This window comes from Anastrepha ludens, chromosome 2 (assembly GCF_028408465.1).
Source record: "Anastrepha ludens isolate Willacy chromosome 2, idAnaLude1.1, whole genome shotgun sequence".
NCBI classification, from domain to species: domain Eukaryota; kingdom Metazoa; phylum Arthropoda; class Insecta; order Diptera; family Tephritidae; genus Anastrepha; species Anastrepha ludens.
The window spans coordinates 173,799,831-173,827,725 of record NC_071498.1 but is presented as its reverse complement, the minus strand read 5'-3'; the positions used below and the strand labels follow the sequence as shown (position 1 = coordinate 173,827,725).

At 36.4% G+C, this 27,895-nt stretch overlaps 1 protein-coding gene across 2 annotated transcripts; it reads left to right on the top strand.

The window, feature by feature from the left end:
- LOC128855899 (acyl-CoA Delta-9 desaturase-like) lies at nucleotides 1-27,223 on the top strand. Of its 2 annotated transcripts, none has more exons than XM_054091128.1 (5): nucleotides 1-120; nucleotides 15,670-15,962; nucleotides 21,728-22,064; nucleotides 22,138-22,323; nucleotides 26,373-27,223. In XM_054091128.1, exons 2-5 carry the CDS (start codon nucleotides 15,677-15,679, stop codon nucleotides 26,689-26,691), a joined length of 1,128 nt encoding a protein of 375 aa, XP_053947103.1. In that variant the 5' UTR covers nucleotides 1-120; nucleotides 15,670-15,676; the 3' UTR covers nucleotides 26,692-27,223. The 2 variants fall into 2 exon arrangements, with proteins under 2 accessions (XP_053947103.1, XP_053947102.1); XM_054091127.1 differs by lacking the exon at nucleotides 1-120 and adding an exon at nucleotides 274-788.
- The last annotated feature ends 672 nt before the right edge of the window (nucleotides 27,224-27,895 follow it).

Here is a 27,895-nt window from a genome sequence, read left to right as displayed (position 1 = left end):
ATCTCTGACTACCAGTAGTAAATGACCATTTAACAGTTTCACTGTCAAGTGTACAAAACATCAATACTAAAACTAAACTTACTACAACACTAAGCAACAACACTAGTGACAAGAGCAAAGGTAAAATTCAACAGTTGTGCCGAGAGCAGCTTTCATTTGCCATACACTTAAATATGCATATATAAATACTATACACATATGTGTGTATATATATAAATGTGAGCACACGAAACTTTGCAAAAATAACTTTCATCGGAGTGCGTGGGGTTGGCATGAGGCACACGAGTAAGTGTGGTTGGCATGAGACATACGAGTGAGTGGGGCGGTAGAAGGGCAACATTTTCGCCAAGTCAAACAATTCTTAGTGCGAATGTAATCCACGATCGCTCAACGTGACAGCACAGAGTATATACATATGTATGTACGAGTACAACCGAAGAGCACAGCAAATAAGCTAGTTAGCTAACGAATTGTGAGCGCAATCAACAAATTGCCGGGAACCGTGAAACGAAATAGTCGTGAAAGTGCAAGAACACCGCCTACCATCGATATTCATGTGAAGCATTTTGAAATGCTGATGCAGTTTTGCTTTTCTTTCATTTTGTAAACGGTCGTGCCATTTATTAGTTGTTGGTGAAGGCACATATTGAAGTGTTTGCAGAAAGTGGTTGACGTGCCAAATAAGCAGTCAATTTTTTTTTTGGTTGTTTCTTTTCATTTTCATTAAATAGAGAAAATTCGCGTGTGTTATTTGATTTATTATAGTTTATTGAGGAGAAGTATAGACGGTGAGTTTTCTTTTTTTGTGTATATTTTTTCATAACTGGTGTTCATGTCGACTTTTGCCAAAAAATTGAGCTGAATTGTTTTTAAAAATAATTGCTAATTTTACATTTGATGGTTAGCGCCGAAATTACGACGTAATTTTTTTCGGTGAGAAATCATTTGAAATATTAACTATGTATGCACATACATACATTGGTACATATTGCTTGTTGTTGTTGCCACTTGACTTTATGTCTATACTGTCATGTAGACATATCGATTAAATAACATGCCGCATCTTCCTAATATCGTAATATATTTGCGTGGATACATATTTTCTACAAACAAAATTAATATTCACGTATATACATATGTATGTATATATGTGTATATGTCATCATATTTGGCTATGTATAACAAAATGCAGGCATTACGTGGCCCTTCGGCGAAACTGTTGTCAGTGCAAAAATTAACGAATGAAGGGAATCGGACGAGTAAGAACCCTTTTTTGAGTTTTACCAACCAATCATAGTGCAAACATACGTACATACATATAGGTATGTACTTATACATACATGTGTACATTAAACGTGCAAAGAAGTGACGAAGAAACCAGTTTGATAAAATCAACAAAACTTGTGCCCACAAAAGCCCACAATGAGCAATTCCATTTGTTACACGAGTATAAGCGCGAAAACCTTAAAGAAAGTACAGTCCAATTTGATAGCAACAACTACAGATATTGAATATTTTACATATGTTTGTACATTAGGGTGTGCCATTTGTATAGTGTTTGCCGCCAAAACAAGATTTAACCGAAATAAAACTAGTCAAATGTGGTTTTCAGTTGTGACTAGCTGTGGTAAGACTCGTCCAAAACTAGACAAATTTGGTTTTAAGTTTTAAGTTACAGAAAAGCGTGCCGCAAAGCAAAAAATATTTCTTTTTCTGTAACTTTTAACTAAATGCAACATATAAATCTGACTAGTTGTGATAAGTCTGGTCCGAAACTAGTCAAATTGAGTTTTAATTACAAAAGGACCTACCGTAAAACATAAAATATTTTTTTGGCTGTAACTTTTAACTAAATCTGACTAGTTGTAGTAAGACTGGGCAAAAACTAGTCAAATTTAGTTTCAAGTTTTGAGTTACAAAAAAGCATGCTTCAAAACATAAAATCATTTTCTCGGTTGTAACTAAATGCTATAAAACCTGTTAATCGGACTAGTTGTAATAAGCCTAGTCCGAAACTAGTCAAATTTAACTCTAAGCTTGAAAATACATAAGAGCTGCCACAAAACATAAAAAATGTGTGTATGCTGTGATAAGTCTGGCCCAAAACTAGTGTAATTGAGTTGTAAGTTTTAAGCTGCTCAAAAGCATGCCGCAAAACATAAACTATTTGCCTCTGCCGTAACTTCTAAATATATGTTATAAAACACGTGAATCTGACTAGTTGTGGTAAGAATGGTCCAAAACTAGTCAAATTTAGTTTTAAGCTTTAAGTTGCAAAAAGCACGTCGCAAAACATAAAATCATTTTCTCAGATGTAATTAAATGCTATAAAACCTGTGACTAGTTGCAATAAGTCTAGTCCGAGACTAGTAAAATTTAACTCTAAATTTAACTCTCATACCACAAAGCATAAAATATTTTGATTTGCTGTAACTTCCAGCTAAATGCTGCAAAACATGTCAGAATGTTGTGTTAAGGCTGGTTCGCAACTAGTCTAATTGAGCATTAAGACTTCACATACCCACACCAATAAAAGTGTAAAGGTGTAATATCACACGATCTAGATAGCCACTCCATTGGTCCGAGACGAGAGATAAATTGCTCACCGAAATGACGAGGCAGTAAATCTTTCGGTTTTTCTTTTGTTTCGGATTTTGTTTGACAGTGGTCACGAGTCGAGTGCAACTCTATTGCAAGAAATACCTCTTATCTGATCACCCGTTAGCTCACACTTGCGATAACTCGTTTAAAGGCTCAAAGTATAAATCAACACGAGTCAGTAAAATATTCAAAAACAAGAAAAATATAGTATAAAATAAATTTGCTTGAAATTTTGCTGTACGTATTCTATTCGTTCCCAGAGCAAGAGCGGAACGCCCTAATATACTTGATTATGTTTGAGACATTTCAATACGTGACTACAAGAAGCATGCAAAGTGTACTTCCTTAAAATATATGATGTACTTTTTCTTGCCCCAAACCTAGTGAGCGGTGAAAAAAAAAATTTCTATACTAAAACGTCATAAATTTTATAACGAAATTTTATAATTTTTTTTTATACTTGCGATATAAATTTCATAACTTTTTTTTTACTTTATAAGTGAACGTTTTTTAAATGGTTCTCTTCCCAAAAAGCGTTGCTCCAAATGAAAAAGTGGCACAATCATCGCATTAAAAGCTGATTTCTATGTTTTATGGGCGGAAATAAAAGTAGTTTTCTAAGCCTAGAAAAAAAAACACGATTAAATAGGCTCCAAATTATTAATGATATACATTTTGTATTGTAAAGGAAAAAAATAACTAAATACTCGCATTTTGTACCAAGCGAATCGTTACCTATGAGTGTTTACACGTTTCTTAGCGATTCTCATAAATTGAACCAAGAGCCTCAGTCAGATTTCAGCCGGTCGGTCATTCACGTGATTTACTGATGCACATTGCGCACATGATTTTAAATTATATATGCACGTACATACATACACATTTAGATGGACAATTATTCAAAACTATGTATTTTATTAGAGCAACGTGGCGCAAAATTAATCATCCGATTTTATTTTTGAATAATTAAAAAAAAATATAAAAAAAATATGTTATTAAAAAAGAAACATTTTATCATATTATAAAACACAATTTATTACAAAAAAAATGATTACAAAAAAAAATATTTTTACAAAACAAAATTTATTCAAACAATTTATTAAAAAAAAATTGTTTTTAATTTATTTTTAATTTTAAGTTTTGATTTTTTTCAATTTTAATTAAACAGATTTAGTTTTTAAAATTTTAATTAATAAAATATATTTTGAATGATGGCAATATTTAATTTGACCTTTACGCGCTCTATTGCTTGTCTGTTTGTATGCTGTATGTCTGGCTCATTAGTGCCAAATATGATTGACGTACAACGCCATTTGCAAAAACTTTAAATCTTCCGATAGGGTGAATAATTCTCAAAGCTTATCTTAAAACTTTTAAACGTAAATAATTATAAATTTAATTGCGACTAAATGCAAGCTAAAATCTATGCTATAATACGCACAAGTAAATGTGTTTGTTTATGTGTATGTGCATATGTACTTTGCGCCAGCTAAAAACCTTTTGATCCTCATTCCAAATTCGACAGTGCTTTAGTTGTTGCTTCAAAGTGATGAGCAAATGTTAAATAAATGTCACTGGAGTTGTCCGCTTACTGTTGCCAAGTATAGGTAATTAAATTTCGGCAGTTCGCTCAAATATATGTGCGTATGTGTGTGTGTGCATATGTAAGCGACATTATGCGCGTTGCCAAAAGTGCCGACTTTTGCATGACTGCGCTGGTTTGATAAGGAGTCTGAACACTTACAGACGTGCTTATGTCTCCATGCATATATACCTACAATGTATTGGGAAATGATAACAAATCGCAATAAGGCAAGGTTAACTTCTAAATTGACATATAGAGAATGAAAGTCCAGGAAAAATACAATTTAATTAGTGGCGCGTGGATTTGTTTATATAAACCAGAATGCGATTTGCATTAATTACTGGCACTCTGGACCTTTGCGGCTGTTAGACGCTGCGTTGCCCTTATAAGCACTTTGTTGTTGTTGTTGTAAAAGCATAAAACATTCTCCATACATTTTTGAGGACTGCTACCATTGGCCTAATATACATAAATCCTAGTCTTTCCGGTAACATTTTTATATGCGATCAGGTGATGAGGTCAGGTTAAGGCAACATTTATGGGGGGCAGAACTGGGAGTCTACTCGGCAGAAAGAAAGAAAAAGATAAATAGAAAATAATAGGAATAGAAATAGAAAAAAGAGGGCGAAGAAATAATAGAAAAAGGAAAAGAAGAAAAAATAGAAATAAAAACAAAAATAGAAAAGGAAGAAGAAAAAGAAATAGAAGAAGAAAATTTATAAATAAAAAATAAGCAGAAATAGAAAAATAAAAAGAAGAAAATATAGAAATAGAAATTAAAATAGAAAAAGAAGAAATAGAATTAAAAATAGAAATAGAAGAAGAAGAAAAAATAGAAAAGGAAATAAAGGTAGAAAAAATTTAAATATAAATAAAAATAGAAAAATAAAAAGAAGAAGAAACAGAAAAAGGAAAAGAAAAAGAGTAGAAAAAGAAATAAAAGAAGAAAAATAGAAATGGAAATTAAAATAAAAAAAGAAGAAGAAGATATAGAAATAGAAAAATAAAAAGAAGGAAAAAAAGAAAAAGAAAAAAATAAGAAAAAGTAGAAATAGAAATAAAAATAGAAAAAGAAGAATTTATGGAAAAAGAAAAAATAGAAAATGAAAAAAAGAAGAAAACATAGAAATAGAAAAAGAAAAGAAAAAAAGGAGAAGAAGAAATAATAGAATAAGGAAAAGAAGAAAAAATAGAAAAAGAAGAAAAAATAGAAAAAGAGAAAGAAGAAGAAAAAAGAAAGAGAGGAAAAAATAGAAAAAGAAATAAAAGACTAAAAAATGTAAATAGAAATAAAGATAGAAAAAGAAGAAGAAGAAGAAAAGGAAAGGAAAAGAGGAAAAAATAGGAAAAGAAATAAAAGAAGAAAAATAAGAAATAAAAAAGAAGCAGAAATAAAAAAAGGAAAAAGAAATAAACAAGAAAAAATGGAACTAGAAATAAAAATAAAAATAGAAAAAGAAATAAATATAGAAGAAGGAATAGAAATAGAAAAAGAAAAAAAAAGTTAACAAATTATGGCAAAATGGCTTTTTATGAGGAGCCTTTTCATGGCAGAAACACACTCGGAGATTTTCCATTGCCTACCGAGGGGTGACAGGGGCGACCGCTATTAAGAAAACTGTTTCTTCATTTTGCTGTTTCACGGATATTCGAACCTACGCACTCCCGAATGGTACTCACGCGCCAAACCATTCGGCCACGGCGGCCGCCAACCCATTAATCACTACTTGTTTTTAAGAAAAATCCACAGACATCTAATATACACCCCTTCATAAATTCTCATACGTATGAAGTGGTAATCAGGGGGTAATTCTATTGTATTTCTTTTTAAACGTGAAATGAAAAGTTTTCTCCCGTTTTCAAACACTTTCGATTCGCATTCCGTGAAAAAATGAAAAGAAAATATTTTTATAAAAAAATGTTCTTTTCACTGACAATTTGTGGGTGAAAAAATGGAGGAGGAGGTCCGTGGCAAGCGTGTAAGTGCCGGTATAGTTGCGTAGCTACAAAACTCTATATACCCAAAAAGTTTCTAAAAATTTTGTTTAAAAAACTTAAGAATTTTACGAAAATTGTTGATATGTTTTTTAACTTGCACAAAGTTTTAACTACGATTTATATGGTTATTGTTGTAGAACGAACTCTACTTTTATAAAATCAATATCATGTTGAATCTTTGATCTTCTAGGGTTTGTGACTTCATTTTCAAGTTATTAAATTAAACTGGCTTTTTTGAGTTTTGATCTTACATTTTATTCGTGTCCACATTTTATTTTGTCATCACGTAAATTGAATTTAAATTAATTTTCTGTATTTATTTGAAAAACTGTCATAGCTTTTATGATATTTTCAATAAAAGTTTTTCAGGTTTTTATAGTTACAAAGTCACTATCACAGCCTACTTTTTTCCGTACAGTTCTTCCGGTTATATTGCGGCTTTAACGTAAGGAAAGTTGTTGGTGGGTGCGTGCGCATGTTGTTGGTGGTTTATTGAGGGGGTGTCAACTAATTTATGAACGTCAACAATTAACGAAAAAACGTTGTACATGGAAAATGTAATAAACATTGTAAAAGAAAAAAAAAGAGAACACTGAACCACTTCATCTGGGAGCCACTGTATGCATCGATGTATCGCAAAATAATCGTTTGTGAAAAGACAGAGTGAAAAGTGGCTGTGGAAACGAAAATGAAAACTTTTTTTCTCACTTCACGTTTACCCAGAATAAGAAATGACCGTCAGATTGCTCCTGACTTACCCTCAAAAAATGCATTTCACGTAATCCCTTTTGGCGAATAAAATCCCAAAAAAGTTCAAATTCACGGCTTAAAGTACGTTCACATATGCAGTAATTAGCAATAAATCCACAAAAATGTATCTACCCGTTCACATATGGCAGATTGGCTGCGAAATTGACAATCACCTGTGAAGACTGTTTTGAAAAGTTGTTCTTCATAGACATTGGTTACGTAAACGCTCAAATAATGGATCCGCTCCATTCAGTTAGACAGTCTATTCATTCAATACTTTGCGAAAAGACTTTCAAAAGCAAGCTATGTAACATAAGAACTACAGCTAGCGGACGTTTTCTGCATCGGTCTTTAAAATGGTTAAATAAACAACTGCTTTTGATGTAGAGTTGAAGGTGGAATTACTAATTAAGAAAAATTTACTCTCTTCTTTTCTCAATTTAGCATGAAACTAACTATTGAGACACCCTTTATCTGCGTCGAAATTTTCATTTGAATAATAGGTAGTTGAAGTTGACGATATCACATTAAATGCACTGTTTTAAGCTGCCGGTAGGCTCCATAAATTACTATTAATTCACACCATTTGCTGCCCAACAACGCAAATTGGTTTTATTACTTATGATCCCTTGAACTACTATATAGAGCTGTGAGTTACTGTATTCACGGGCACTAAGTATATACCCGTATTATATTGAGTCAAAATTTGTATTGCAAACTGTGAATACTAAATATATTTAAATATAGAAATATATTTACATACACTTGTAGGTGAAAATATCGTAGTAACCCTGCACTGAAAATTGCTACAATAGCATAAAGGGTTTAGTTCTATATTATTCACTGTATGTGTGGCTTAAATATATATATAAATATAGGTTGTTTAATTGTGTTTTAAGAGATGGAGACCTAATCGACTGCCACTTTTTTCTGATTTTTCTTTTTTCCTTTATGAGATCAATTATATTCGAAGGATATCTTTTTCGATTAGTTTTTTGGACTGTTACAGGTGTACTTAACCAAGTAGCTTTTTGTATCTGTGCTGACAACATTACTGTTTCCTTCTCAATTTCGGCAACATTATCGATTTCATTTGTCGTGTTTACATATGTGTCTAGTTTAGTCTTGAAGTATTGCCAATCTGTATATTTATTTGAAAGGGACAGGTTACTTTCATTGATTTTTGGTTAACCATCAAGAATCATGAATATAGGTGAATGATCTGAATTAAGATCTAAACCATCCTCAAGAGTTATGATGTTGTACGAGGGGTGCCTTTTATATTTCGGGATTTGGCAACCCTGGTGTTGCAATCTGGCAACTGACAGCTGTATCGCAAAGTTTGACATTTTTTGGCTTTTACGTACTCAGAACGTTTTGAAATACCAGCGCTATTTGTGTTTTTTACTGTAACTTAAAAGATTCATCTCGGTCCAAAAATGGAATTAAATCGTGAACATTTTCGTGCGATTATTTTTTACAACTTTCGACGTGGATTAACTCAGAAACATTGCATGGATGAACTTAATTCATTTTTTGGCGATGAAGCTCCATCAAGGACCAGTGTTTATCGATGGTATGGTGAATTCAATCGTGGTCGTAGTTCACTCCAAGACGAATTTCGTGAAGGTCGTCCAAAATCAGTTGTTGTTCCGAAAACCATTGATGCTGTGCGCGAACTGATATTGCAAGATGGTCATGTGACCTATCGTGAGATTGAGACAATCTTAGGCATTAGTGGGACCAGCATACATTCAATATTGCATAAACATTTGACTGTCAAAATAATTTGTTCGCGTTGGATCCCACACAATTTGTCAATCGCTCAAAAAAACGCTCGTATCGATTGGTCGAAGGAAATGCTCAAAAAATACGATCGCGGGGCTTCGAAACACGTCTATGACATCGTGACAGGTGATGAATCATGGATTTACGCTTATGAGCCCGAAAGTAAACAGCAGTCGACTGTATGGGTGTTTCAAGATGAGTCAAATCCAACAAAAGTTGTTCGCGCACGAAGCACTTCCAAGCAAATGGTCGTCTGTTTTTTCGGAAAAACTGGACATGTCGCAACCGTACCACAAGAAATTAGGAAAACCAATCGCTGAAGAAGCGGTTGCGGCATTCAAACGCATGCAAACGTGTATAGATCTTCATTGAAAAACAATAAAGTGATTTTCGATGATTAATGTTCTCTAATCCCGAAATATAAAAGGCACCCCTCGTATGGTAGTAGTTTGACTACGAAAAAATCAATCAAATCTGGACTCTTATTAATATTTGTTGGCCAGTATGTTGGCTTGCCAGTTGAGAGTATTTCACAACCACATTGTTGTGCTGCTTTCCACAGTACGCGACCTTTAGTTGTCGTTAGGCGAGATCCCCAGTTAATGAGCTTTGCATTGAAATCGCCGCCTATAACGAATCTTCTTTTATGTTTATTTAAAAGTTGTGTATATTCTGTAGACTTTATGTTATGTCTCGGCGGGCTATATACTGCTGTTACCGACAGTTTGTAATTGCAAAACTTGATTCCAACTGTTGTGGCTTCAAACTCAATGGAGCTGATCTTTTCTTCTTCGAAATGTTCAATTGAATCTATATATATAAAAATTAAGCCGAAAAAAAGTGTGCATTTGTCTCCAGTTATCTCAGCAACACGTGTAAGGAAAACAATGAAAGTTTCACACATTGTTGGCGTTTCTTTGGCAAAGGTTTCTGTGAAGTTTGGTTGAAATCCGATAACGCGTGTGTGTGCGGTGCGTCGGTTAAGTGAGTGTGTTTTTGCTATTTGCCGCACGTATTTTTTATACTGCACATAGCATTCATTAGAATTGAATACATTTTGGTCGTGTGTGTCTGGGCCGATTATTATGAAATTTGGTATATATAAATATTTTTCCACGGTGAAGGTTAGTATAATATGCTTATTGATTCCACTCGCCACCAGGTGGCGCTGCTGAAAGCCAAAACGAGGACCCGGGTAACCCTAGGATGTGTTTTTACAATGTGGGTATCAAATCAAAGCTACTGATGAGTGCTTTAATACAGAGTATTTTTTAGATCTCTGAGTTACCAGGGTCTCGAGATATAGCCGAAAAGGTGGACCAAGGTACCCTTGGATGTGTTTGTACAATATGGGTATCAGATGGAAGCTGTTGATGAAAGCTTTTAAGTGAAGTAATTTTTACTGCCTGTTTCCGGGATAAAGAAAGGAGATGGAGCTGGAGATGGAAGAGGAAAAGGAATAGTTACAGGAAGAGGAAGAGGAAGACCACCTATTATTAAAAATTAAAAAAAAAAATTATAAAAAAATTTTAAAATGTTACATATACGCTTATTATATAAACGTTAATCTGAAGTCAGTTATAGTGAAAACTTCATTGTATCATTGCCGGCGTGATTGGTGATCGTTTCCTTAATTTTTTGCAGAAAGGTTATGCTAATATGAGATAGGTATTACCTATATCATTCATATATTTACGTATTACCTGTGTACTCACAAATATACGGTTGAAGCAAATAGGTATATGTCAGTTTTTTTACTTCGCCTGGAAAAGTTTATATAAATTTAAGAAGAGTAAATATAACTTCTTTTTATCAGACTTCACGCAAAAAAGTCATTTGCATCTCAACACATAGCTGGGTTAAAGCGGGGGGGGAATAGAACAGTTCTCTTCTCCTTCTCCGCTTTTTCGCACACGTAATTGTATGGGATGAGTGCACGATGGCACATAAAAAGTCACTGGAAGCGCTTGAAACGCGTTTTCTAACATACCAAGTCCAGAACAAACATATCGATCCGTTGACACTGTTACAAATCAAGATGATATTGTAAATTATCCCACTGAATTTTTGAATTCCCTTGATTTACCTGGATTACCGCCACACATGCTAAACTTGAAAATAGGAGCACCGATTATTATGTTGAGAAACATAAATCAACCACGACTATGTAATGTCACTCGATTAACAGTTAAGAGATTGATGAATAACGTCATTGAAGCAACAATTTTGAATGGAAAATACTCTGGTGAAGACGTTTGAATTCAAACGGCATATCCGATGGTATCATTGGTATTCGCGGTATTAATTTCCGGTTCGCTTTGCATTCGCGATTACTATTAATAAGTCACAAGGCCAAACTTTATCAATTTGTGGTGTTGATTTAGAATACCCATGTTTTTCTCATGGCCAACTTTATGTTTCATGCTCAAGAGTTGGTAAGCCATCGGTATTGTTCACTTATTCAACAACGCATGGAAAAACGAAGAATATTGTATACCAAAGAGCATTACAATAAAAAAAGTAATAAAGTAAATCACATCAAACGTTTTTTAATTGCTACTACTATTCAAAACTTCTTTCATTACTATTCATACGCGAGAATTTTTATAAAAAACACACAGTATTTTTCGGCTTAATTTAATTAATTAATCTAGGTTTTTTTAAACACGACCAGCGGAACGGGCGGGTTTTCGCTAGTTTTTAATAATAATTGCGCTACCTCCTCTTGCGTTGTTTAGAGGGTTATTTGAGCAATACATATTATATTAAATCCGTTGAATGTAGAGTACAATATCAATTATTTTTTGATTAAGTACAAGCTCAAGTTCATTTTTGTGCTTTAAGATTCCATTTGCGTTCCATGCCATTATCTTTAAACTTTTTCTTATTGTGTTTTTAGACATTTATAATTTGCTCAAGTTTTTCAACGCGATTCATGTGATGCAAACAATTTATACACCTACGAGTACATACATACATACATACACATGTAAATATGCCTTTAGTTTCTTTTCATTTCAATATATAATATTTTGCAGGAAAAAGCCTATTTAGTAAATATGTGCATGCAAAATGCGAAAATTTACACGTGATCAGCCGTTCACATGGGGAGTGTGAGTGGTTAAGATATTGAAATAAAGCAGCTGTTCGAATAAGAGCTGCTCGGCGCATGCATTTGCATACCTCCAGCTATGGAAATATCGCAATGATGAAGAAAAATATGGAAATAAATTAATTAATGCCATATTAGGCCGTGTTTTCTCTTTAATTTACCGGAATAGAGAAACGTGCAAATATCAGCAGCCAACTGCAAATATGCCGCCGAGGAATTCCGCATAGATTTTATAGAGACTAGAGACTTCTTACACAAACAACTATGTACATATTTCATTCTTGTTTTATGCATTCATGTTTATGCAAAATAACAACAACAACAAATTAAAATAACTATGGATGCGCATGCAAAGTGTTTATGCGCGAACTAAATATGTGGGACATTTCTTGGCCTGCCAGTTCAATCTGATCTAATGAAAAATGCATGAAACTCCATTAGTGAACTCCCTAACCGGGTTGTTTTTATTGTTGTGGCCATGAATAGCAACACTTTTTTTTAATTTTCACGTATCATTGCTAATTTTATATTTAGTCAATTGGAATTTCGACTCTATGACGAAATGCGACGTAGTACATTCCATTAGGGTTTTTATTTTATACTTTTTTTTCAACGCTTAAATTGCTAAGAAAAGATATGCATGAGCAAAGTCAACATCTACAGGTACACAACTGTGTTAAAATAATGGCAAATATAATAATAATGTTTTACCGCCAATTTAGGGTCATGTGAATTCCCCAATTATTGTCGTAGTGTATTATTATTTTTTACTAATCTCTTTCCTTGTTTAAGTAGTCGCAAATTTATGCGAATTTTTAAATCAAATACGCTAGTTTTTTCTGCAGATCTTCTATTTTATAATCTTGGGCTTAAGCTCAAACTATGCACAGTGAAACTTCCCTTAGGCGGACAACCCACGTCAGTCAATTTTTGTCCGCCCAAGAGAGGTGTTTGCTCAAAGGGAGAGTAGCTTATTTTAGAACTTTTAAATCTATATATATAAAAGAAAGCCATGTTAGTTACATTATTTATAACTCGAGAACGGCTGAACCGATTTGGCTGAAAATTGGTGGAGAGGTAGCTTAAAACCAGGAGACGGATATAGGATACTTTTTATCCCATTCGAACGCGTTTCCGTATAAAGTGTGGTATAACAAAAACGCATCTGATATGGAATAACAAAACGCAAATGACAGCTAATCGTAATTTTGTCTATGGTTAAGTAGAAAATTTGATAATATAAATTTTGTCAGAAATATATAATCACAGTAATTTGTATTCTCTTTGAATCATCATTATCAATGCCGCGACCAAGACGATCGAATCTTTCCCGGCAAAGCCGTAATGCAAGAAGGATACGAAACATTGCGAATGAAACGACTGAAGAAGCACAAGGAATTGCCCATGAAGAGCGCCGCGTTAGTATGGGTCGACTTCGTGCATCTCAATCACAAGAGCAAAGCGAGGCCGCCCGTGAAACTGCTCGGTTGGCAATGCGAAATCGTCGAGCAAATAACAGAGATCAACAGTAGATAATTTTCGACGCACAAGAAGATAAATATCAAGTGCTGATTTGAATCGAGCAGCGTTTCGATATGATTGCAACACTGATTACTGATTGCATCCTAGCGTTTGCATTGCAGAAATCACTTGAAGCACCTAACTTCATACTGAAGGATCTTCGGCGAAATAACAACACCTTTGGCGGCTTGATCATATTGTTGGCAAACGACTTCAGGCAGACGTTGCCAGTAATTCCCCGTGGAATGCCTGCAGATGAATTAAATGCTTGCCTGAAGGCATCAACTTTGTGGAATAACGTAAAAACATTATCGCTAACCACTAATATGAGAGTTCAACTTCAAAATGAACAGAGTGCTCCACAATTTTCCAAACAATTGTTAGCTGTTGGAAATGGAAAAGTCCCAGATGATGCGACAGCTGGATTAATTACTCTTACCAACGACTTTTGCCGATTTTTAGACTCTCAATTAGCTCTTATTGAAAGTGTTTTCCCAAGCATTAGTGAATATTATCAGAATTATGCTTGGTTAAGTCAACGAGCAATTCTCGACACAAAGAATCATGATGTATTGTTGTATGTTTTTAATTTTTTATATTTTGTTTTTTTTTTTTCATTTAATTTTTTTATTCTTTTTTTATATTTTGCCCGCCTATGAGGAGTTCGCGTCCGCTCAGCAGAGATTTTTGCTTGATTTATTATGACAAGAAATCTTAATGCCTTTTGATTAGAGCTTTAACGGGCTCAATAGAGGTTTTTGTGTAAATTTTATAAAAAATAACTGTCCGGTCATGTGTGTGTCCGCTTGAGAGAGAGTAATTTGTTCCGAGATTTATAATTAAAACTTGGTTTAAAAAAATGTCCGCCCAAGGGAGAGGTCCGTCTAGGAGATGTTTCACTATATGTATATTATACTTATATGGTTCCATGGAGGATCATGGAGGCCGCTCAAATTAAGTCCACGCATTTGTAAAATCACAATACTTGTTTGAAATGTGGCAGCTACTTTGGACCAAAGCAACGTTTACCGGTGGTACAAAATGTTATCAGAAGGCCGAGAAGATGTGAACGACGAAAAGCGTCGCCGAAAGTCGGACGTCCGAGCACTTCAACAACAGACGGAAAAATTGCTGAAGTCAAGAAAATGATAATGGCCAATCATCGAATCACCGTTAGAGAAGTTGCTGAGGACCTAGACATATCGATTGGCTCGTGTTATTCGATTTTTTTTAATGATGAGACGGGTCGCCGCAAAATTCGAACCAAAATTGCTCAATTTCGACCAAAAGCAGCATCGCATGAACATTGCTGTCCTGTGACCTTTTCTTGTTCCCGAAACTGAAGAGGCCCATGAAAGGACGACGCTACGCTACGTTTGACGAGATAAAGACGGCATCGAAGGAGGAGCTGAACAAGATAAAAAAAATGATTTTTTTAACTGCTTCGAAGATTGGAAAAAAAGTGGGGGGAAGGGGACAAAATAGATATTAATGAATATATAAATAATTTTTGAAAAAACACTAAATTCGCAATATTTTTTGAACACACCTTGTATATTGTATTATGCTATGTTATGTTATGTTATGTTATGTTATGTTATGTTATGTTATGTTATGTTATGTTATGTTATGTTATGCTATGTTATGATATGTTATATTACGTTATGTTATGTTATGTTATGTTGTATTACCCTTAAACATAAAAGTTAGTATGATATGATCCTGATTTGTCAACCATTTACTTCTTCCTCTTAGGTTAAGTTAGGTTAGGTTGAAGCGGTTTCCCACTAGGGGACACACTTAGCTCCATAGCCTCATTGTGACTTCTTCTTCCTACTCTTCAGAGACAAATTGCGTATGCGACTTCCGACTGCCGTCTTCAGAAGGGGTCAAACTATAAAAGTGCCTCAAGCAGTCAATTGAAAAATATTCTCTGATAAATGCTTCGAACCCATAGAAAATAATATACGCCATTTTCACTATTAACCCTCCGTTGGGCACCCGGGTCTGGCCAGACTGACTTTTTCGACTTTGGACGTGAGTTTAACATATTTTTATTATAAATACACAGCTACGACTTTAGCTTCCTGGTAGCTTCTTAAAATTCCATTATCTATCGATTTATGGATATAACCTTTTCAAAAGATCATCGAACAGAACGAAAAAAGGCCAGACCCGGCTGCCCAACAGAAGGTTTTAAAAAATGTGTCCAACGGAGGGTTAAAACACTTTTTTCGTTTTTTTTTTTCTTATTATTCACATTTCCCAAATTATTTTTATTAATAAATCCATTCTTCTCTTATTTTATTTGCAGTCACATCATGCCACCAAATGCTGCAGCAATCAATCACAATGCTCTGGATGCACTATCCGGACAAAATACAGATGGGATCAAGGGATCCAAGCAAACTGGTGTTCTGTTCGAAAGTGACGCCGATACCATTGATGGAGCGTTAGCCATTGATGTGAATCAATTAAAACGCGCCGAAAAACGCAAACTAAAATTGGTCTGGCGAAATATAATTCTTTTCGGATATTTGCATATTGCTGCGCTTTACGGAGCGTGGCTATTCTTCACCTCTGCAAAATGGCCAACGGTATTTTTCTGTAAGTACCTATTTGACTTGGAAACGATGGTCGATGGTCGATGGCCGATGGTAAAGTTAATTATTTTATAAATCCATAGATGCCAACTATTTTGAATCCCGACAGGCCCGTACAGGCGGCAGGTTCTAGTGCTTTTATAAGGCAGTACTGTTATATTGGGTTGTTTGAAAAGTAATTTCGAAGTGGTGAAAATGAAAGACGATCTTAACCCAGGCCTTTCAGGTGGTTGTAAACAGTTGAATTTGATAAATTTAACCTCTCACCGATCTCATGTCTTATTATTCGCTGATTTGCATCAACTAATGCCTTTATCGCGTCTTTATCAGCTTCAACCGGCCTTCCAGAACGTGGCGCATCTTCAACACCAAAATTGCTGGATCAAAATTTCCTGAAACCAGTTCTGGCACTGGCGTATTTTCAACACATTTTCTCCATACACATCGGTTAATTTCATTCTGGCCTGAACAGTATTTTTACCTTTTCTATAGTAAAAAAGTAAAATATGACGAAAATGCTGCTTATTGCTCTCCATTTTTAAAAGGGCTCCAACCAAAAACTGCTGCGTAAAATCAGTTGAATCAGCTGTCAAAACATATAATGCCATTGCGACTTAAGTGTGAAGTTAGCTGTGAAAAAACACAATTAAATCCTCTGTCGGGACAAAACGAAATTTCTTTCCGAAATTTCCCAATAGTATATTAACGCTGCATGCGACTCTTGGCCTACTCAGCAAGTTTCTTGTCCTCATTCTGCACTAATTGAATCATTGTTCTAAGCGCTTTTATCTTGGACAATTTCCTTTTGCAGTCGCATGCTTCTTCATTTCTCTGAACACCGAAGATTCAATAGATTTGCCTTGAATATTACCATCAGTTTCATTCAGAACCTGCCTTAGCTAATTCGCTTGTTTTGCAAGTTTTTACTGAATAAATTTGTACTTGTAAGAACTTGATTTTTTTTTTACTTGTGGCCCGTAATCAGTCGAACCAGCCTCCTACAGTCCTCTCTGCTGAGTGACAGGAGGAACTCCGACAGTCGGTCGGACGTGACAGGTATCATCAGCTTTGTCTATCTGCAGCCTCTCTCAGCCTGCCAAGCTCGCTTGTGGGTTAGAGTAACCCGTTTGGTATCATCGGTGACAATGGTATCACAAAGGACGAATCCTTCTTCGTCCAAGTGTGCTCACTCCCTGGGCAACCATACTAACCTAACCTAACCTAACCCGTTTGGTAACCGTGGCTTGATGGCTGCAGAAGGGAGTGGCAGAGCGGGTTTCGAACCAAGGAAGTTGGCCTCTTATACTTTAAGAAAATGCAAAAAAAAAAATTCAATTTTTTGGAAATTCTGACTACCTCTAACCCCTTAATCAGCTGTTCGTAAAATATGCAAATTGTTATATACTTTGCATTCAAGCACTTTTTTTGATATTCTTCTCTTTGAGAGCGAATTCTCGGAAATCAAGTTAATGGCAAGTTACTGGATAATTTTTACCTGAACGGACCATATTTATTTATGGCAGAGAACCCAGATCGAAGAAATTATAGACTGCATTATATGCATACAGATTTTATATTGAAAAGTTTAAATCGCATTTGAGCTGTCAAAAAATGGTTGCTTCTTCTTGTGAAAGACAGTTTTGGTAACTAATTTTCAACTTTTTGGCAATCAATTTAGGTTAGGTTAGGTTTCTGTGGCAGTCGGTTAAGAATAGCCAACTCACTTAGACCATCTAGGTCGGTTGTCGTACCACTGTGGAACACGGGAACCTTAGTGTTTATTGATCATCGGAACCACGTAGACACTCTTATGAAGAGTAGGATAGGTTTTATCCCAACACCGTATAGTTCCGTGAGAGAGTCAAAATAGTATTTCCTAACAATCTTTGGGGAAAGGGGCAAATGTTCTACTGTTTCTTCTTCTTCCTCGTCTCTACAACTTATGTAGTGTTCATGGGAAAATACGCCTAGAGGAGTGCCTACCTAATCGCCAATAACCGGTGACACAAGCCTCGACCTTTGAGCAAGCAATCTTTGAGAGGTTGAGCAATTCTCCTGATCTTTTCCTATATATTTGCGACCAAATTAGTCTGGTTGTAAAAGAAGTATTTTCTTCTCTTTTTTATTTTGTATGCATAAATTGCAAGTTGATATTGGAATTCCTATATTGTCTTTGTTTTCAAGCAGTGGAAGCTGGCTAGCTTTCCGGCCTTGCAATTTCCATCAATGTCTCTGACGTCCCGAAATCCATATAAGGCTGATATTGAAGACAGTACGAATATCATTTAGAACTGCCAGGCATTCCTGAGCTATGGAAACTGCTTTTCAAATTTTTGGCAATCAATCACAAAAAGAAATCGAAGTTGACCGGCATGTTATGGTTATCAAAACGGCGCTTTAGTGCTACTTGAGGATTGCCAGACTGGCACTTCAACCGTTTCACCTACCTGACCGGTATGTTAGTAGTCGTAGCATCGCTCAGGAACTAAAAATCGACCGTAAAATAATTTTAAACCATTTTCACAAAAAGTGCATTTCTGCCATGAAAAAGCTCCTCATAAAAAATATCTGCCGTTTGGAGTCGGCTTACAACTGTAGGTCCTTCCATTTGTGAAACAAATAGGCGGGAGGATGAGCTCGGCCAAACACCTAACAGAAGTGTTTGTGCCAATTATTTATTTATTATTTTTTTTGTTGTAGCAGTTTACTAGACGTTGACAATCGGGGACTACACCGCACTGGCAGGGCTTAATAAACTATTACAACAACAATCAAAACATTAGGTATTGACAGCTGGAAAGCACCGAGTCGACTTGCGTTGTTTTGTCACAAATGCTCACAGTTAATGTATGAGCGAGTGTATGCGCATATGTAATGAATTCCGATTAAAAGTCAGCACTAATTAGTCCAAGGTTTTAATTTCACTTTCCACTTGTCATGCATTTGTAGATTTTTCCCCCAACACCTGTTCGTTCATAAGCGCACGGCAATTCGTAGGCGCATTTTAATAGGCGGGCAATGAATTAATAGACGCCACACGACACGAATTCCTCTATTAAAAAACGCTGATTATAGGAAATGTTACGCATTGATAACTGCATATCTAAATGCTGTAAAAACTTGTTTTTTTTTTATAACTCTTAGGAACAGTTATAAGAGTTGAACTTAATAATTGAACACAACAACTCGTTCCACATACAGTTGTGTTCAAAAATATAGTAGTGCAGCGCTTCACAATATTCATGTTCATTTTTCGACATGTTAAACAGTGTTAAATGAACACATGTTCATTTGTGTTCTAAGAATAGGATGCAAAGAAGAGAATAGCTATTAGATCCCGTTAGTTTTGAATTGGTTTGTGTAAGCTTTTGATGACTTTTGCGAAATGCAACGAAAAGTGGCTGTTCATAATTAGAGTAGTGTTTGGTGTGAGTGGTTGAAAACCAATTATAATAATTTATTAGTACGACAAAAAAATTCACTAGCAAGTGTAATGTAGTAATTAATGTTTTGGTGAATGATTTTCATGGGGCTTGTAACAATTTTTTATTCTAGTGGGCAGGGGAAAGAATTGCACGGCTGAGGAAAGAGATGTAGATCGTTAACCCAAGAGCAGAAGGCAAAACGTACAAGGAAATAGAAAATATTGTGGGTTGCACACCTACAATGATGTTCAATGCGATTCATTATTAAAAAAAAGGCAGAAAATCGAGGTAGAAAACGCCATAGAACCGCTATCGAAGATAGACGCATTGTGCGCTTTAGCAAGACAAGGACGTGAGCATCATCTAAAGTTATCAAAAATGTATGGAATCTCTCGGTCATAACGGTCGGTCAGTGACGTTACAGTCCGTCATCGTCTAATTGAGCAAAATCTAAATGCCAGAAGTCTTAGAAAAGTACCCCTTTTGACTGGAAAGCATGTAAAAGGATGACTCAGATTTGCAAATGCTCATCTGGTCTGGCCCGCAGAAAAGTGGCGAAACATATTGTGGACAGACGAAAGCAAAATTGTTTTATTTGGTGGAACAGGCTCTAGGCAGTATGTACGACGTCCACCAAACACCGAATATAATCCTAGGTACACGAAGAAGACAGTTAGGCATGGTGGCCTAAGTATAATGATATGGGCTTGCTTTTCTTACAATGGCGTTGGCCCTATCCATATGATAAAAGGCATTACGGAGAGACATGTTTATGTAGACATACAGGGTTTGATTGAAAATTAGGAGCATCTGCCAAGCGATCAACCGAATCGGCTGCTGGTGGAAAATGATCGTTGGACCTTCCACTAGAAACCGGTCCCAGTTCGCTGGCAACAGCGGTGCAATCAACATCACTCCGCGCGTTAGAGCTATTTTAAAAGTGTGTTCGGATTTTGCAGTGGCGAAAATGCAGCGATCGTTGGAGCAACGTTACTCGATCAAATTTTGCGTAGAGCTAAACAAATCGAGTACCGAAACCATTGGGCTACTCAAGGAGGCTTACGGGGACCAATCTCTGTCCAGTGCCTATGTAAGACGGTGGCACAAGTCGTTCAAGGAAGGCCGGGAGGGCGTCGAAGACCTCGTCAACAATTAAACCCTTCATCAAGACAATGCGCCGGCGCACACCGCCTTCCTTTGCACCTCTGCATTGGCCAAGATGGGGGATCCGGTGCTTCCCCACCCTCTCTACAGCCCAGACATGTCCCCTCCGGACTTCTTCTTGTTCCCGCGCCTGAAAAGAAAGCTTAAGGGGAGGAGCTTCGACTCCATCGAGGCGATCCAAAAAACTGTGACAGCCGAATTGAACGCGATTCCGGCGGATGAGTTTAAAAAATGTTTCCTTCAGTGGAAGAACCGGTGTATTCACGCTCAAGGGTCCTATTTTGAAGAATATTAGTTGCATAAGCCAAAAGGTTTAATAAAACTGCTTAAAAAAATGAGGCTCATTACTTTTCAATCAAACCCTGTATTACAAAATACAATGCTACCACATACCAGTTGGGAAATGCCTATAAAAAGGGCATTTCAACAGGACAACGATCCGAAACATACGGGAAAGCTTGCGAAAGATTGATTTGCATCCGAAAAGATCGATCTTATGCTATGGCCAGCTCAGTCCCCAGATCTTAATCCGATCGAAAACTTATGGGGAGATGTTAAGCGGGTTGTGGCAATTGCAAATGCTTCAAACAAAGCTGAGCTATGACAAGTGGTTCAGGAAGCATGGTCTCAAATCCCCTTCAAGCGTTGTCAGGTCCTTATCAATTCTATGCCTCGCCTATGCGAAACCGTTATTAAAAATAAAGGCTATACAACTAAATATTAGACTGTATTGAGTATGAAGAACTCAAAAAATCATTTTTGAATGAAGTTATTCAGTTTTGTTTTGCCTTTAATGTAACCGTTACTATAATTATGAACAGTCACTTCGCAAAAGTCATCAAAAAATTACACAAAGCAATGGAAAACTAACGGTATCTTTTCTCTTCTTTGCATCCTATTCTTAGAATATATGAAAACCAGTTTAATTTGCAATTTTTAACACATAGAAAAATGAATGTGAATGTTTTGAAATGCTGCGATACTATATTTTTGTACACAGCTGTGCATATATAAGTGCATACGTACATATATATTTACATTTGTATGTATGTATATTTTTTATTTATTTTCTATTTTATAGACCTGCTATGCTTTCGACCAATGCCATATTCCATATAAATTTCCACCTTATTTTCTACTCTGAAACTGATTTTCAATTATATGTGCATTTGTGTTTCAGCGATCTTCCTGTATTCCATTGGTGTGTTGGGTATCACCGCTGGTGCACATCGTTTATGGGCTCATCGCTCGTACAAGGCTAAATGGCCACTGCGCCTCATTTTGATAGCCTTCAATACATGCGCCTTCCAAGATGCCGCCTACCACTGGGCACGTGACCACCGCGTGCACCACAAATTCTCCGAAACAGATGCCGATCCACATAATGCTACACGCGGCTTCTTCTTCTCGCATGTGGGTTGGTTGTTGTGCAAGAAGCATCCCGACGTGATTGCCAAGGGCAAGAGCTTGGATTTGACCGATTTGCATGCTGATCGCATTTTGATGTGGCAATTGAAGTAAGTGTCACTAATGTTACGAATTCTTGTTGCTTTTTTATGGTGTAAGTTTTTGTTTTTTATCATTTCTTAGACACTACATGATATTGATGCCCTTGGCTTGCTTCATTCTGCCCACCGTTATTCCCATGTACTTCTGGAATGAGACCTTCATCAACTCGTGGTTCGTGGCAACCATGTTCCGTTGGTGCTTCTTGTTGAACGTCACCTGGTGTGTCAATAGTGCTGCGCACAAATTTGGCGGTCGTCCCTATGACAAGTGAGTACAATAGGAATTCAATTATTATGTTGATCGTCGCTGCGTCAAAAAAACAGCTTTGTGATTTTCGCCGTACCGTAGCCGAATGGGTTGGTGCGTGACTACCATTTGGAATTCAGAGAGAACGTAGGTTCGAATCTCGGTGAAACAGAAAAAGTTTTTTCTAATAGCGGTCGCCCTTCGGTAGGTAATGGCAAACCTACGAGTGGATTTCTGCCATGAAAAAGCTCCTCATAAATAATATCTACCCAAAAAGGGTGTAAGCACCAATTATATACAATATATATGTATATTAAATTTATTGCATTTACTTGTTTTCATACCTGTGTCGGTTTGTAAGTAATGTACATTTATGTATAGCTTTCTGCTCGCAGTAGTACAAATACTCTGAAAAATATCTTTTTTTTGTGCACTCTTAAAAAGTTACTGAAAAACACATAACTGTTTTTGTTGGCGCAGCAACGATATATATACAGTGCACTCGCGAAAAGCTGAACTAATTGAAACTAAGAGTGTTCACGTTTTCGAATAGTGGTACCTAATGGAAATCAGTGTTACATATTTTTATATTTTTTATTTGCTGGTTTTACAACGGATTCTTAGGAGCAAACAGATGAGGGAAAATTTAATTGAAAAACAAGAAATATTTTCATGAACACAAATAACTGAAATGAAAGTATATACATATGTCATGCGAAATTTGGAATTTCATTAATAATAACGCGTATTTGAATTAGTTACAAAAAATCAGAATTTTTTTTTTTGGTTGAAGTGCCGGTCTGGCACTCCTCAAGTAGCATTGAAGCGCCGTTTTGATAATGCATTGATTATTAGTACTTAAATTTTATAAAAAAAAACAATTATTTTAATTTTTCTTTACAAAAATTAGTATATAAAAAAATCACGTGACCCAAAGTACAATGAAAAAGAACTAGCTCCACGGTCTGCATCATTTCACCTTTAAATGTTGATGGATCTGTAAAAAGTAAAAAAAAATCATGTAAAATAAAGTTGTAGCTATAGTCTGTCAAACCGGATTTTTGGATTTCGAAAAATTTTGCAATTTACGGCATTTAAAAAAAAAAGTATGCGTTTTACGTCATAAATGTCACACTTTAATTATATTTATAAAGTTTTCTAATAAAAAATATCAAAAATCCGGAACGACATACTATAGTTTATGAAAGACTTTCAAATATTAAAAAAAATCGCATCAAAAAATATTAAAAACTGAATGAGTTATCACGCAGACCCTGTCGGAAAAAGTAGTTTCGAGAAAAAGGAGTTTACACTTTCAAGTGCATTTCGCGAAGGTCAGGTACCTGTGCGCATCAAACTCTCGTCGCGCAGTTACATTTTCTACCATAACTTTTTATCTATGGGGAATTTATATAATCGAAAAAAAAATCGATTTTTTGAAAATTCTGTACGTATGTAACCCCTTAAGCGCCGAAGTGCATTTACGTCACTCTGTTCAACATCTACATTTCCGGCCCACTCAATTGCTTTATTAAAAATTTCGTTCGCATCAGTGGCACTTTTTTGTTTATGCTGCTGAAGTGACAGTCCTTGGCCGGATATAAATCCGGATCATTCCGGTTACGTACATAGAACCGACTGTCGTGGGTACGAATGACAACCATCGCTATTGATAACTCTACAAAAAATGACTTAGCTATGTATGATTGAAAAATCATACCCGCGGATCCAAGATACGAAGTAGATCGACTGAGCACAGAATTAATTTCCTCATTCCATCTTTCCTTTAGGATATTTAATGGAATATTGTCGTCAGGAACTTCTTGAGCTCCAACAACAATTAACAAATTTTTCGGCATTTAGGAAGAGTATCTGCGCTTACTCTATTCCAGGCAGCATCCACTATACTATAGTAGTTGACTTTATTCAGAGTTAAACTTTTCATGGCCACAAGCAAATCAGATATTTTTGTGCCGCTATCGAAGCTAGAAGATTGTGCCTGTAATATATTTTAGTATTTTTGATTACGTTTTGCTTTAAGCTTTAACTCAAATGAGTGCACCAACGGAGGCTGCGAAGACAGTTTTTCCAGTTATTGTAAGAAGACGAACACCGTATCTGTTTTTAAAGCGCTGCAGCCATCGATCACCGGCATTGAATCCACTTTCGTTCATTTTGATTTTTGAGTGCAAATTTAGCCTGGATAGTTCTTATGTTCAGTTCATTCGAGTGAACCAACGGTAGAGAGACGCCCTCTGATGCCCTCATCGCTTTTCTTTTTCCAGGTCCAGAAATTGTGTTGTTGATGCACTATAAAATTGCTATTTTTTTCTTTTTAACTCTGCTTATTTTGAGCTCGTCACATTTGCACCCTTTTTGAGTTTGTTCACAATCCCCGCCTTTCGTTTAACTTTGAAAAATTGAATTGTTTCAAACTAATTTTTAAGTGAAATAATTAAGCATCCACGCAGCGCGAGGAAACACATCAACTGACAAGAATAAATGTATTCTTGGAAACTGGTATACCAAAGATTTATCTAAAAAAGCGATTGCCAAAACTCGCAAAAATGGAATTTAAATGTAATTACGCAAACATATTGAATTATTGGGTTGGGGAAAAAGTAATGTCGTATTTTGTCAATTGAGCGCGACATTTAAACATATCTTGCGTTGTATTTATTGCATCGGGTCACACTAAACGGCGATTTGAAGACGACAATCTGTACTACAAGTGTCTCTTTGACAGTGTCGTGATCGTACGTTTCAGTCTTAAGTTATAGCGCGTCAAAGATGGAGTCCACCAAGCAACAAATTCGTCATATTTTACGTTTTTACTACCTTAGAAGTAAAAATGCAACGAAGGCGGCGGCAAAAATTTGTGAAGTTTATGGGCCTGATACTGTAACGATTCGCATAGCACAGCGTTGGTTCGATCGATTCAAGCGGTGTAGTAGATGTCGAAGATGCACCTCGTACTGGTAGGCCAATCGTCGTAGAGACTGATAAAATCGTTGAAATTATCCAAAGAGACCGGCATGTGAGCATTTCCTCGATTAGTCAGGAACTAGGTGTAGACCACAAAACCGTTTGGAACCATTTGCAGAAGATTGCATTCCAAAAAAAGCTGGATGTTTGGGTGCCACACGTGTTGACGCAAAAAAATCTCTTGGACCGAATCAACGCTTGTGATTCTCTGCTAAAACGGAACGAATTGGCCCATTTTTGAAGCGGATGGTGACTGGCGATGAAAAGTGGATCACGTACGACAACGCCAAGCAAAAAAGATCGTGGTCGAGAAGCGGCGAGCCGGCCCAAACCATCGCCAAGCCCGGATTGACCGCCAGGAAGGTTTTGCTGTGTGTTTTTGGTGGGATTGGAAGGGAATTATCCACTATGAGCTGCTCAACTATGGCCAGACCCTTAATTCAGTCCTCTACTGTGAGCAACTTGACCGTTTGAAGTAGGTGATTGACCAAAAGCGGCCAAAATTGGTCGATAGGAATGGTGTTGTGTTCCACCAGGACAACGCTCGTCCTCACACATCTTTGATGACCCGCCAGAAGCTACGGGAGCCCGGATGGGATGTCCTATCGCACCCAGCATATAGCCCGGACCTGGCTCTAAGTGACTATCATCTCTTCCGATCCATGCAAAACGCCCTTAGTGATGCCAAGTTGGCCTCAAAAGAGGCTTGCGAAAACTGGTTGTCTGAGTTTTTGCAAATAAGGAGGGGGGCATTATAAAGGGGGGATTATGAAGTTGCCTTCTAAATGGCAACAAGTTTGCGAACAAAACGGGGCATATTTGACTTGAATCGGATAAATCTAAGTATGTTAAATAAAGCGTCAAATTTCGATCACAAATACGACATTTCTTTTTCCCCAACCCAATACGAGTATTTGATGTTCACGTTTTAGAGCTTTCCGACTTTATCTTTTAGAGTAGTTAATGGAAACAAAAATTTGTTCACCTTTTCGCGAGTGCACTATATATATATATATACATACACATACATACAATACATATATCCCTGGGCAATTACTAATGCAACATTTAATTCTAATTTCCAGGAATATTAACCCCTCGCAATGCCCATCTGTTTCCGCATTTGCCTTCGGCGAGGGCTGGCACAACTATCATCACGTCTTCCCCTGGGACTATAAAACCGCTGAATGGGGCAACTATTCCATGAATTTAACCACCGCTTTCATTGATTTCTTCGCTAAGATCGGTTGGGCATACGACTTGAAATCTGTCTCTGCGGACATCGTCGAGAAGCGCGTCAGGCGTACCGGCGACGGTTCGCATGAACTCTGGGGCTATGGTGACAAGGACATCACCAAAGAGGATGAACAAGGCATTATTACAATCAATAAGAAATCCGAGTAATGCCGCAGTGAATCTAAGCACATACATACATACGTTCATATGCATTCAACATAATTTGTGTGGATCTGAAAAAGTACATACATGTGTCCTACCTGAGCATAAAACGCATCCCTTCTTGAAGTCAGGAAAAAGCAAAATAGCAATCAAAATAAAAAGTGTGATTATGAAAAGTCTTGAACAACCTGAAGTTGCACGGGTTTTTACTGTTTAGTGCAAGGTTGTAAAATTTATGATTTATGCAAATTTGCTTTATAAATTTTGGAAATATTTAGCTACATTTCTAAAATATGTACATATAAGACCAGAGAGAAGTTAATTGGAAATCGTTCATTTACTCACCTGTCGCCAAGCGAAAACAAAAATATAAAAAAAAAAAACAAAAAAAAACATTTAGCTCCAAGAGATATTGTATTTATTAGTTTATAATCATATTGTACATACTTACATATAAACGCAACATACGCATACATTTTTAGTTATATAAACACATACCTACATGTAATCCTCTAAATAAAGTGTGCGCACATATGAATATATACAAGAAAAGAAAAAAAAAATCGTGAACAAAACTCGTTTATTTGCTGAGAATTTTTTCCTTGTTCACTCCACTCGGGAGCAAGGCTCAATCTTGCGTTAGTTTCGCTAATCTATTTTGCTTTCTCGCAGGGTAGATGATTAGCTTGCCGCTACCAGTCCTAAGTGGTGGAAACGCCCACCTGTCGTTGCTTAGGAACAACGCCTTCTTACTGCTTGGAGCGCCATCTGTGTGCCAGATTTTTCTGCCAGAAGGATCGCACAGATGGTTGAGGACTTCGCTAAATTTCGTGTCTGCGCTATTACCCGCTTCCACTTGCTGGCGCCACTGCAGCAGCACTTGTTTCAGCAGCCACAATGCAAGTAATGCGCTTTTGTGCGGTAGTAAAGATTGGAAGGATAAGATTTTTGGGGTTAAGGAATGATTTTTTTTTTGCTGAGAATTACAATGTTGTTATTGTTGCTGCAACAGCATAAATATTTCCCATGAATGTTTGTGTGACAATCCTCGACCGCATATAAATCTGGGTGGTTCCGTTAATGTAGAACCGACTGTCGCGGAAACGGTTAGAATTACAATAATTTTAGGTGTTTGGGGTTTACTAATATAGAAAATTGTGTGTGAGTGAAAGGAGCCAATTGCCAGCATTACCGCCACTTTGATATACCA

Bases quoted from the DNA above. Each gene is read 5' to 3' on its own strand.
- LOC128855899 (XM_054091128.1), top strand. From the start codon at position 15,677: ATGCCACCAAATGCTGCAGCAATCAATCACAATGCTCTGGATGCACTA. The intron at 15,963-21,727 runs GTAAGTACCTAT...TTTGTGTTTCAG, and splicing joins ATGGCCAACGGTATTTTTCT to CGATCTTCCTGTATTCCATT. The intron at 22,324-26,372 runs GTGAGTACAATA...TCTAATTTCCAG, and splicing joins GGCGGTCGTCCCTATGACAA to GAATATTAACCCCTCGCAAT.